The sequence below is a fragment of the Meleagris gallopavo genome, chromosome 2 (assembly GCF_905368555.1).
Source record: "Meleagris gallopavo chromosome 2, MGAL_WU_HG_1.1, whole genome shotgun sequence".
NCBI classification, from domain to species: Eukaryota; Metazoa; Chordata; class Aves; order Galliformes; family Phasianidae; genus Meleagris; species Meleagris gallopavo.
Window position 1 is genome coordinate 86211921 of NC_139405.1, and position 12566 is coordinate 86224486.

Here is a 12566-nt window from a genome sequence, read left to right on the forward strand (position 1 = left end):
GTTTTTATCAGTGTACATTTGTATGCTTAAGAATTTAAAAATTTTCTTTAAAATCTGTATATAAAGTAAATGCTTGATTTCATTTAGTGTGATAGAAAATGTGACAGGACTCCGGGGACATAAATAAATGAATGTACAACTTCCCTTTCCCAGTCTAAGCTTGCAGAATTACACCAGCAACTTTTAAGCAAACTCCAGACATTTTCAGACTGGATCACAGAACATAATAAAATCATGAATGACTTCAGAATGAATACCAATGACATAGAAGATATGAAGCAAAACTTAAAGCTACTCAAAGTAAGTATACTTTATGGCAGATGTTGGTGCTTCTGGCAACTGTTACTGTGTAGTATGAACTACTAGCAAGTATTTGTATAGGTGCTCATTAACCTGGAAGACAATTACTTGATGATCCATTGTACTGATCCACATACTCTTGATTTGCTTTTTCTCCTTAGAATTTTTGGAAATTTTGACTTACTGAGAAATTCGGCTTACATTTGTTGTAATAAATCTCCTCCTTCTCGGTAATCTAGTTTATGTTACAGATATTTCAATTATTAATATTAAATCTTTCAAAACATCTTTATTCATAAGATCCATCTTCTTTGCTGAAGTTTCATTAATTTTAATTAACTTGTGAGAAGATGGGGAAAGATAATAAAAAATCCCCACAACCTCTTAATTACCCACTTGGGTGAAGTGAGCTGTGAAAAACAAACCAGATGAATTCTTAGGAATGTTCATACACCTCTGTGTGTAAATAAAAAAAACAAACAAACAAAACAAAACATAATTTCTCTGCACTTTAATAGCATTTCATTTTATGTTATGTTATCATAGGGGCTGCAAGGAGTGCAGCTGTGGGCATAATTTGATACACTGCTGGAAATAAAGTTTTTCATTGTAGAGTTAAAAATGAGAATACACTCAAGTAAATCTTTTAACATTTCTAGGTTAGACCTAGAACCTAGGAAACTTAAACCAAACCTGCCATTTCATACTCACCATAAATTCTCTACTGTTGAAGGTCAGCCAGTTCTCAGACATCCATTAGAAGGCAAAAGAAAGAATAGAGGTTTTCAAGGTCATCTTATTTATTATATGCTCATGGACTGTGCCAGAGGCAAACCATACACCAATTCAAATCCCTTGAGGGAATGTGCCAGAATGATTCTGACACCGGTTTGATTTACTGTGCCTAAAGCGTCTCTGAAAAGCACTTTGGAGCAGGAGCTAAGTGCAGAAAGTAGTGACTGTGTGTTTTATTTGTGCTGAATTTGTCCTCCTTGCTATTCATTCCCTTGTCTTTACTTACAGAACACTGCTGCAGAGGTTGCTCGTACAAAAATGCAACTGGAGTCCACTGCATTTGATGTTCAGTTCTTCATTTCTGAACACGCCCAGGATCTTTCTCCCAGTCAGAGCAAACAGCTTCTGAGGCTCTTAAATACCATTCAGAAATCTTTTCAGGAAGTGCAGGAAACTGTAACATCTCAAGTGGAGAGTTTAGAGACTGAGTTACAGGCAGCGCAAGAGCTGGGTGATCAGAAGGTTTGCTTTCCTGTGTAAATGTGTGCTGACTGTTTTTGTCTATGGGTGAGGAATTTTAATACCAGCAGGTAGTATTAACTGTATTCCTACCTTCTCAGTTTCACTTCAGATACATTCATTGTTCTACAAAGATTGCATTGATCTAATGTGGCCCCGTTTTAAACACTGGATGCAGGTTTGGGTACCACAATATAAGAAGTACGTAAAACTGTTAGAGAGCATCCTAAGGAATGTTACAAACATGGTGAAGGGCCTCAAGGGCAAGGTATATGAGGAGTGCTGAGGTCCTTGGTGTGTTCAGCTCAGAACAGAGGAGCTGAGGGGAGGTCTGATGGTGGCTGCAGCTCCACACAGGGAGCGGAGGGGCAGCGCTGAGCTCTGCTCTGTGTGACAGCGACAGGGCCCGAGGGAACGGCATGGAGCTGTGTCAGGGGAGGGGCAGCTGGGGGTTAGGGACAGGTTCTGCACCAGAGGGTGGTGGGCATGGAACAGGCTGCACAGGGCTGTGGGCACGGCCCCAAGCTGCTGTAGTTCAAGGAGTGTTTGGACCGTGCTCACAGACATTGGGTTTGAATTTTTGGGTGGTCCAGGAGCTGATGATCCTTGTGAGTCTCTATCAACTCAGGATATTCTATGATTCTATGAAGTCTGAAGAGTTGTCATTTTTCTCTTTCATTGTTACAATGACAGTTCACAGAAAATATATGTTAGGTTAGGACAGGTACAGTTTCAGACATTAGGATCTGTTCTTTTACATATTGTCCAAATAAAGCAGTGAACTCTTTGTCCTCTTCTGGCTGCAGCTATATTAATCAACAAGTTTACTATCCCACCACTGCTTATCACTTCTATCCTTCTGACAGTTTTCTTTTTCTCTGGCTTGCAATGTCATCTGCTTGTGTGATCATTTTCTAGGTATTTATGGTCAAGTGCCAGATTTTTAAATCTTTTTTATCATAGCTTCTTTGGCTGAGACAGGTTAGAGGGATAGAAATAAGAGTGAGTCAGATTTCTGATTGTAGAGGTGGACTTTGGAAAAACCATGAGTCAAGTTGGTACAATTACCTCTTGAGCTGGCATAGCTGCAGCTGGCAAACATTGCCACCTTTGTTTTGATAGTAAAAGAAGGGTAGGATGCTGCTGTATGACTGCATCTTCTGCTCTGTTATAGAAGCACTGTGAAGACTCAGAGTTGCCACCTCATCCCCCAGCTTGTGCATAATGAAAGATGTTTCAGCATTCTGAGGGCTTTGAGTTATTTTACCATCTGAAGAACGTTTGCTTCCACTGTACTTTGTTAAAGAAATATAAAATTGAGTAGAGGAGAGACATAGATATTTTTCTAGGATGCGATAACAGTAATGTTCTTGCATGTCTTGTTCTTTTCTACTGCGTAAGAAGTCAGCATTTTCTATTCAGGTAACATATGCATATCAAAAAGAGCTAACTCACAATCACAACTAACCTCTGTTTTGATATCATTTTGCAGAATTAATAGTGTTTACCACAGGTTTCAAGCGGCTAAAGAGACTGGACTTTCACTCCTGTCGTTTGGAGATTTCATCTTTCACATGTTGTGCATGGCCAGACTTCTCTTGGGCAATTCCATCAAACATGGTCTCTTTTACTTACAACATATTTGAGGTTTATCCATAACTTCTATATGTTCATCTTGCTATTTGTACCACTGCTATCATGTTTACAGCATACTTTTAAAAAGATTGCTTTGCAATATTGATTTTCAAAGGTTAATTGCTATTTGAATGTCTATTAGTTCATGTAGTGGGAAAATTTTTGTTTTATTGTTCAATTGTATTTGCCTCTAATATAGGATGTGGCTGAACGGCAGCAAGAATGCAAAGAGAAACTGCAGGAAATATGTGATATGCTTACACAGACTGAAAATCGACTCATTGGACAGCAAGAGTCTCTTGTTATTGGAGACAGCAAGGCTGAGCTAGAACTATACCAGACCAAACAGGAGGTGTGTGCAATTCTAGTTATGCATATAAAAGAAAGATGAGTGCAGAAGAGAGTGACTATGCTCCTTTGTTGAATAACAAGACTATCGTGAGAGGAGAGTAACATAGATTTGTTTAACCTACCAAAGGTAAAGCCTTAATGGTGTGCCTTTAAACTGCTGCCCGTAAATATGCTCCAGTATGAACCAATGGGAGGTAAGAAGCTTGGAAGACACTAGAATAGGGTGTGTGTACTAGATATTTCAAGAAGCATTCAGGTGGCAGTATGAAATCTGTTATATGAATCTTAAGATTTTTTTTTTTTCTGTCAAATGTGATGAGATTACACTTTATCATGCTAAAATAATGTAACAAGGTTTTTAACTACTATCATGGAGTGTTTACATCCTCTTAAAGTATTTTGAGGAATTAAATGCAAGGCTTTGGTTACAGTTCTGTTTTTTCTAGCAATACTTTCAATCTCCTAGATGTTTTATGTAACAGAGTCCTTTCAGTTTGTTTGCTTTCCTATAAAGACCTTAGCTTTTAGCAATATCTTGTTATCTTTTCCTCTGACTTGAGTGACACTAAATCTGATTTTGATAGTTTTAAGACAGAAGGACTTGACATTTTTTTTCATCCTCCTTCTCCTAGTAGTGGTTTTCAGTAATTACAGGATAGAGCTCCAAATCAAGATTAGTAAAGATTGAAATTTTCTGATTCTTGCCTTACTTATCTTCAAAGTAACGCACCTAGTTTGTATAAGATGGAAAAACATAGACACCTCGGGGCACCTGTTAACTTTGCTTAACTGTCTGAAGAAATTAGAGCATAAATGGGTGTATTCTTGGGAGAGAAAAAATAATATAGCATCTTTTTTTTTTTCTCCTTAAATAAATATCAATATTGTGATTGTCTAACAGACTAATATTCAGACTTCTGAATAGGAGTGTAAGCAATCTGAGTTCCAAATTGCAGGTTCCTTCCTTCCTTCCTTCCTTTCCTTCCTTTCCTTCCTTTCCTTCCTTTCCTTCCTTTCCTTCTCTCTTTCCTTCTCTCTTTCTTTCTTTCTCTTTTTAAATTTCTAAGCTGTTCTTGAAAGAGATAGGGACAGAATGATCTGCATCAACACTGTCAGATGTTGGACTCAATATTTTCTAATATTCCCATCAACTGTTCAGTAATACTGCATTTATTCTCTGCGGTTAAAAAGGAGCAGTTGGCCCTCAAAACAGAGGAAGTTGTAATAATAAGGTTAATCAGAAAGATGTGGGTTCATCTTTGGATTCTTTTTTCTCAAAAGGAGATACAAAAAGACATGAGAACAAGTGCCCAGACATTGGCAGAGATTGTGAAAAATACTGAAAATTTCTTAAAAGAAAATGGAGGAAAGTTGTCGCAAGAGGACAAGGCTATTCTTGAACAGAAACTGAATGAAGCAAAAACCAAGTGTTTGCTCCTTAGCCAAAAGGCAGAAGAATCTAAAAAAGAACTGGATAAAGCTATGACAACAGCAATTAAGCAGGAAACAGAAAAGGTTATTCGTACTTTTATTCAAACTTTTAATGTATTCGTTTTTCAATTTGCTATTGATACACTGAGGAGAAATAAAGTATTTCATTTGGGTAACTAAGAAACTCCTTTTCTATTTTTTTTTAATGAAATAAGCAGTAAAATGCATGCCATTCCATACATTTTTATTGTTCATGTGTTTTAAATAGTCTGTTTGCATATACTGTTATGTAGTGCCTGAAGATTTCTGAACTGAAACTGTGTAATTTCATTGTAGGTTGCAGCCATAGAACAGCTGGAAGAAAGTAAAAATACAATAGAAAACCTCTTAGACTGGTTATCAAATGTGGATAAAGAAGCAGAGCATGGCAGGAAATTTAAGCAGGCAATAGAACAGAATGGAACACACTTTGAAGAGGGAGATGTGAAGGCTTTGGAAGGAGAGGAGGATGATGTCAATGGTAATCTGCTGGAAATTCAGCAAGACATTGAAACTCAGGTGGATGGACTAGTGAAAAGCACAGAAGATAATCTGAATCAACAGTATCAGAAAGTCAAGGTACTGCTATTGGATTTATTCCCAAGTTATTTGCTAAGTGTTTCATCTTTATCCAACAAGAGTGAATTCAATCACATCCTTTCTTTAATAGACTTTGGAATGGAAGATGGGAAGTTAGTGATACAGTGATAGGATTTTCAGTAGTCAGAATGTATTGCAAATATTTCAGTTCTTCAATGTTACCGTAATCACTTACTGCAAAATAAGAAAAAGCATATTTTTAAAAGCAAATTTTGAAAATCCTGATGGTGAGTCTATTATTCTTAAGTTTTATAGAAAGATATTTGTACAGGACAGTCAAATTTTTATTACTAGAACAAGAAAATAAAACGCAAAAAGCGACAACATACATTTCTACTTTTTATGAAGCTTTTTCAAAAATCATTGTAATTTTTTATTGATTTACGTTTGAGCAACCAAGAACTTTTGTGTGTGGCTGTGTGGTTTGGTGGATGTGTAGATGAAACTGATACTGCTAATTACTGGTACCAGCTTGAACTTTCTTTCTTGTTTCTTTTTTTCAATAAGATTTTTTCTTTTTCAGAATGATTTTATTATTTGTTTGTTTGTTTGTTTGTTTGTTTTCTTCTGTGCCCAATGCCTACTTGGTATTTATCCAGTATAGATAGGGAAGAGAGTCATACCAGACCATTTTACATAACTATTTTACACAGGAATTGAGAACCTTCAGGACAAGATTTTTTGGAAGAATCAATTTGAAATGTGGATTTTATTTAGCATATTTAGCATAGGAGTGGTTCCTATGTCATGTTATTTTAGATGTTTTTGAAACAATTTGAGTGATGATTTGAAACAATTTACATGCACAGAATGTTTCTTGATCTTTAATGTCAAAAGGCTCTGTTTTATGACCAAGTATATTTGATAAGAATCAGTGCTCTTGGAATTTAAAAATAAAGCTTTGTGTAAGAATGTTTGTTCACTCAGATTAGAACAAGAAAATATCTATACTCTTTTCAATGCTTATGCTTTTGCTCCTTTTGGTCTATTTATTTGAAGTGGAACTACAATATATATTAAGTGGAACACTTCTGATTTAAAAAGTTGCCTACCTTTGGGTATTTTATTTAATGAATTCTGCTTTGTGATAGAGTACAAGGAAAATGTTGATTACATTAAGCATGTTGTCCTAAGTATTAAACAATAAACAAATAAATTATTGAGTATATATCCTCATATTTCCTAGTTCTAGTGACATTTGAATACTGAATGGAGTATTCATGGACTGTGTATTTGGCTAAAATTACCACTGGCTGTTTCTTCAAATTTTGAAGCTGCACAGAAATCTAGTGACCAGCAGTCAAGTGTTATCTTAAATTACTCAAAAAATGTTTTAAAATAAATAGCAGGAAAATTAGAAAAGCTACTTTTTGTTTTGATGGACTTCTTTTTCCTCATCATTTCTAAGCAAGATTCAGCAGAGATTTCAAGACAGTTCTTGTGTAATGAAACCAGGTGAGAAAGGACTGGTCATGTATTCTTTCAACTTTTTCTTGCAGGCTCAACATGAGAAAATTATTTCACAGCAGCAGGCTGTCATAATAGCAACTCAATCTGCTCAGGCACTACTCGAGAAGCAAGGACACTACCTTTCTCCTGAAGAAAAAGAGAAGATGCAGCGGAACATGAAAGAGCTGAAGGCTCAGTACGAGACTGCTTTAGCTGAATCAGAACGGAAGATGAAGATGACTCATTCTCTGAGGGAAGAACTTGAGAAATTTGATAGAGACTATAGTGAATTTGAAACCTGGCTGCAGCAGGCAGAACAGGAGCTTGACAACTTGGAGGCTGGTGCTTCTGACTTCAGTGGTATTATGGTCAAATTGAAAAGGCAGAAGAGTTTTTCAGAAGATGTTATATCTCACAAGGGTGATTTACGGTATATTACCATTTCTGGACAAAGAGTTTTGGATGCTGCAAGATCATGTAGCAAAAGAGATGGTGTCAAGGTTGACAAAGATGGTATTGATACTTCGGCTACTTATGCTGAAGTGCAAAATAAACTGGATAGGGCTTCAGATCGTTTTAAATCTCTCTATACTAAGGTAAGTTTTATTTACGCAGAGTAGGAAAGACTACTGTGATTTTGGCAACTGTATATATAAAGAGGTTAATTAATGAAACAAATTGGGAAGTTTTAAATTTTTTGCTTCTTAACTAAGAATTCCTCTGGAATTAACAAAGTTCCTCTGAAAAAACATATCCACAAGAGGCTTTCCAAAAGTTCTTCTTTAGTCTAGTGCTCTGAATGGCTGAAGTTTTCTACCTTGTTTTTAGTTTGAATGTGAATGTAAAGATATAATTGTGATTTTTTTTTTAAGAACTTACTATTATCCATGTAAAAGACCTATCTCAATAACTTTATTTGTGATCTCACTTGGGTTAACTTACCAAATTCTGCCCTTCACATATACACATTTAGTATAGACATTAAAGAGGTGCCTTAAGTATTTGACACTAGATATGCGGAGCAAAATCAACACAAAATAGATTTGTCTTAGTAAATCAGGAACATGAAGCTCGGAATTTGAAAGTGAGACCTTCCAAGTTTTGTGAAATCTTTCAAGTTGTAGCTTGTTTTTACAAATATATTTTGTATTTATAATGTATGCACATGTGAGTTTATATGCTTGCATGTTGAATCTAAAGGCTGTTCTTTAATTGCTTATGTGAGTGCATTACATATTTGCCCAGCAGATGGTGATCGAGTACCAAATGTAAATATTGAAATACAATGTATCTTAGGTTCAAAATAGAAATATTTAAAATAACTTTTTAAATATTTTTTAAAATAGCTGTTTATAAATATTATAACTTGATATGGTCAGATTTTGTGTGTGAAAAGACTGAAATAGTTCCACTGGCCTTTTTACGTGATGATTCACCGTGTATATTTTACGAGCATACTAAAATATAGGACTTATAGGAACAGCTATATCATTTTGGATTTACAAGGCAGATGAGATATTATAAAAACAAAAATCTGTTCTCTATATTTTAATGAACATACACATACCAATTTTAGTGAAATTTCTGCCTTTTTCTGACTATATTTTTGGTGTCATAATGCTAATAAACAATCTTTAATTTGGAGGATCAAGAAGTTTTCCTGAAGGTTATCCTATTCCAGAACAGTGGGTTAGAGTACAGTTTCCTGTTTGGGTGCATTGATCCTAAATCACTCTTGAGAAGCACCAACTAGGGGAAACTGTCCAGCCTGCCCAGCTCTCTTAGCTTAGTTCAGAAATTAGTTAGTCAGTGGAATAATGGCAGGAAAAAAACATGCAGTATTTCAGGACATGAGAATACTGTTTTGAGATTGTTATGAAATACAACACAGAGTTTAATGCCTGGATATTTCCATGTTTGTTTTCTACTCTTTTAGTGTAGCATCCTTGGAAATAACCTTAAAGACTTGGCAGATAAATACCAGCATTATGAAGATGCTTCATCTGGACTTCTGTCGGGTCTTCAGGCCTCTGAAGTAGCTGTGAACAAACAACTATCTGAGCCAATTGCTGTGGATCCCAAAAATCTCCAAAGACAACTGGAAGAAACCAAGGTGAAAAGCTTTAAAAAACAGAAGCACTTCTGTCCTAAAAGGAACTGCTTTCTGTCAAAAAAAAATGGATTATCTAATATAATGCAAGTGGCTGCAGGCCAAATTCTTGTCTTGCAAGTCTACATGCAATGTTTATAGTTCTCAATCTGTCTAGAATGTTATCTGAATAGAACTAGAGAGAAAATAAAATGGGAGACCAAAGTACCATTAGCAGTGATGAAAGCTAGATGTGTTTTGTAACACTTAGCAAACAAGAGGTAAAATCTGGTAAATTTTTGAACTAATAAATGATTTAGCAATTCCAGTTTGCTGTGAGAATAGGGCTTGTGACTGAGTTCCTGATAAACAAGGCCATTTGTTGTCTCTGACCCTTTCTTTTTTTCTATTCACATTTCTGTTTTGCATCATTATCCCCAGTAAGGGATCACACCAGATCCGCAGTGTGTGATCTGTTTGCCTCCTCCAGTTAAACTCAGTGCTACATCTCTCATTAAGAATGGATATAACATAATTTGCAACGCGCACAAAAACTGTTTTGTTTTGTTTTGTTTTTTTTCCCACTGAAAGAGTAACTCACAACTTTATGTAAATCCTGGCATAGGCGAAACAGGATGGTGATGGAACTCATGATGTTAAAACACTAGTTAGGCACTATAGTTTAGAGGAGGCTTTAGGAACCAAAGAATGTGATGGCTTGTGTAAAGTTACATACCGTCTGTCATTTTTAGACTGGCTTTTATATTTTCATAAACATGTTCCATTATCTATACCATAATTCAAATGCAAATTCCTTTTTCATTTCTCTGTGAGCAAAGCTATTATTCAGACATTTCATCTCTGTTTTACATGTGCTACATGGAGGGTCTGTGCAGGTCTGGTATGTTTGCTACTGATAAACAATAGTCAATGCCTCTTCGAAGGCGGATGCTTTCACCATTTTGCTTGGAATAGTCTGAAAAGCAGTACATTGACTACACAAAATCTTTCAAACCTTCAAATCTTTCAAACTGGAATTGCCCAACTCTTTGATATACATGACACATCAGAGGAGACAAATCATAGTGATTATGTAAGACTTAAGTAAACCACTTGTTCTTTCATAAATGAAAGTGCAAATTTTGGACTTTTAACATTGAAACAGTTGAGGTTTATTTGTGCTACCAAGTGCTAGAAAAGTAGAAATAATACCAACTACAATTTGAAGCTCCATTTAAACTTTTGTTCCTTATGCCAAAAGGAATTATATCCCTTATAATGCCAATTTTCATGCAAGTAATACAAAAGGCATGAGTATTAGGTTTCTTTTGTGAAATGCCTAAGTGGATTAGTTGCCACACAAAAGAGCACTCCAGGAATATAAGTAAGGAAGAATGGAGAGAGTACAAAGTGTCAAAAGATTGAAAGCAAGAGGAAAAAAAAGCAGACTGAAGAAAGAAAGCCAATTAATGAAAGCAAAACAGAGTGTTTCTACAAAAGTCAGGTGTTGCAAGTTAAAGCTGTCCCTTCCAGCCAACACATGTAGCAGATAATCCAGCTACACACAGGCCTTGGCAGTATGGTGGAGTCTAATCTTTTTATGGGGATTAACTGTTCTTCATAATAATCTTCAGTGACTGTGGTGTAAGCTTGCTTGCTTTCCATCAACATATAAGGCTTTCTGGTATTTCTTGCTTTCTGTTGGTATTTTATTTCTTTATTTATTTTTACAACTACAGTATATTTCTCAATTGTAAGGAAAATTCCTCTTCTTTATCTGAATTTTATTCTGTGACTGGGGTAGCAAGAAATATTTTGGCATTGTGTTTTGCTGAATTTGATGCTGAATGCACTGATATGACTTCATTGTCCTGGCATGGCAGATGGGATTGAATTGTATGTTTGTAGTGATAGCATGTGTCAGAAAAATAATCAGAGGTCATTACATTTTGAACTTCTACAATATTCAAGTGATTCAGGATAAAGATTTATCACAAACACTAACACAGAGTCCTGAAATAGTTCAGAGGCTATTTACCCTGAAGTGCTTTTATACACTGAAGAGAAAAAGGCACTTTCAGAAGTTCTCTCAGTTTCTCTGCTGACTTTGAACTGAGCCTCTAAGTCAGGTATCCTGTAAACCTATGTTCTTTTGTTAGAGAGAGAAATCTAATTGAAATTCAGTGTTTCTGGCTCCAGGCGGCTTTATAACTGTGAAGATGATGACTTTTTGGCATATTGATGTTGATGTTACACTATCAGCCTGATCCTTTGTCAGTATAACTGATATTGGATGGGTGATTACTACTGCTGACAATGTTTTTCTCCTTTTTCACTAGTGCCGAGTTGAAAAATATGTTTATTTTAGTTTTGGATATCATTTGAGTTAGTGCAATGTTTTCAAGTAATCAAAAGATGCATTTTGAAGTTGCACACAAGAAAATCATTTGGGTATTGTGGAACGGAAGATAAAAACGATGGCAAACAAACTAAAACGTGGTCCAGAAGACCAAGGTTAATATTTTCATTATAGAGAAGTCACACATTGTGTTATTTTATTCCCAGCACACGTTTAGGCTGTATGGCATATCTCAAGCCTTGCATGTGTAACTTTTAGCTATATTCAACAGTATAATTAACGATTATGGAATTTTACAGGTTCTTCAAGGGCAAGTGTCTAACCACCAAATTGCTGTAGAAAAACTTAAAAAAGCTGCTGAAGTGCTTTTGGATTCAAGGGGAGAGTTGGCATCGGACAAAGAGGAGATTCAGAAAACACTGGGTAAAATGCTTATTTTTCTTAATGCTTATTTTTATCATTATGTCTACATGCAGGCACTAGAAGAGAGAAAATCCAGTTTCCACATCTGTGTCATTGTTCAAGTACATTTTTTGTTGAACTATAAGCTGTTGCAACACCGTAACTTCATTGTTGCTCTGTCTCCTCTGCTTTTCACTTAAAATGCATCATTTTATTTTTTACTTATTTTTTTTTTCAGATAGAGGGATTGTGCTTAGTTCCCATGTTTAGTATTACCAAGTCAAACACTTAGTATTTTGTTGAGGAACATGAGTGCTCCACTGGGTAGGGGTATATTCGTGTTCAAGGAAAATGTTTCCAAACAATTATTTCAAGTTCGCTTAGCCAAACTTCCTTCAGATTTCAAGTATCTTTATGTGGTGGGCTGACCTTGGCTAGATGCATGATGTCCTGCACAGTCACTTAGTCACTCTCCCTGCTCAACAGGACGAGAGCGACTGTGATTGAAAAGCTCATGGGCTGAGATGAAGACAGGGAGATCACTTACTACTTACTGTCACAGGCAAAACAGACAACTTAAATTTATTGCTAATTGGATAATAGATTCAGGTACTGAAAAACAAATTCAAAAAAATTAAAGCACCTTCCTGCCACCTG

At 35.8% G+C, this 12566-nt stretch overlaps 1 protein-coding gene across 32 annotated transcripts in view; it reads left to right on the forward strand.

Annotated features, from left to right (window-relative positions):
• Positions 1 to 12566, forward strand: part of DST (dystonin) — a 297979-nt gene that overhangs the window by 194471 nt on the left and 90942 nt on the right. For all 32 annotated transcript variants that reach the window (XM_085217868.1, XM_085217869.1, XM_085217848.1 and 29 more), the window contains 8 exons: positions 154 to 300; positions 1324 to 1557; positions 3389 to 3541; positions 4822 to 5055; positions 5308 to 5589; positions 7110 to 7655; positions 8996 to 9172; positions 11807 to 11930. In XM_085217868.1, coding sequence (XP_085073994.1) covers positions 154 to 300; positions 1324 to 1557; positions 3389 to 3541; positions 4822 to 5055; positions 5308 to 5589; positions 7110 to 7655; positions 8996 to 9172; positions 11807 to 11930 — 1897 coding nt within the window. The remainder of the gene's footprint in view (positions 1 to 153; positions 301 to 1323; positions 1558 to 3388; positions 3542 to 4821; positions 5056 to 5307; positions 5590 to 7109; positions 7656 to 8995; positions 9173 to 11806; positions 11931 to 12566) is intronic.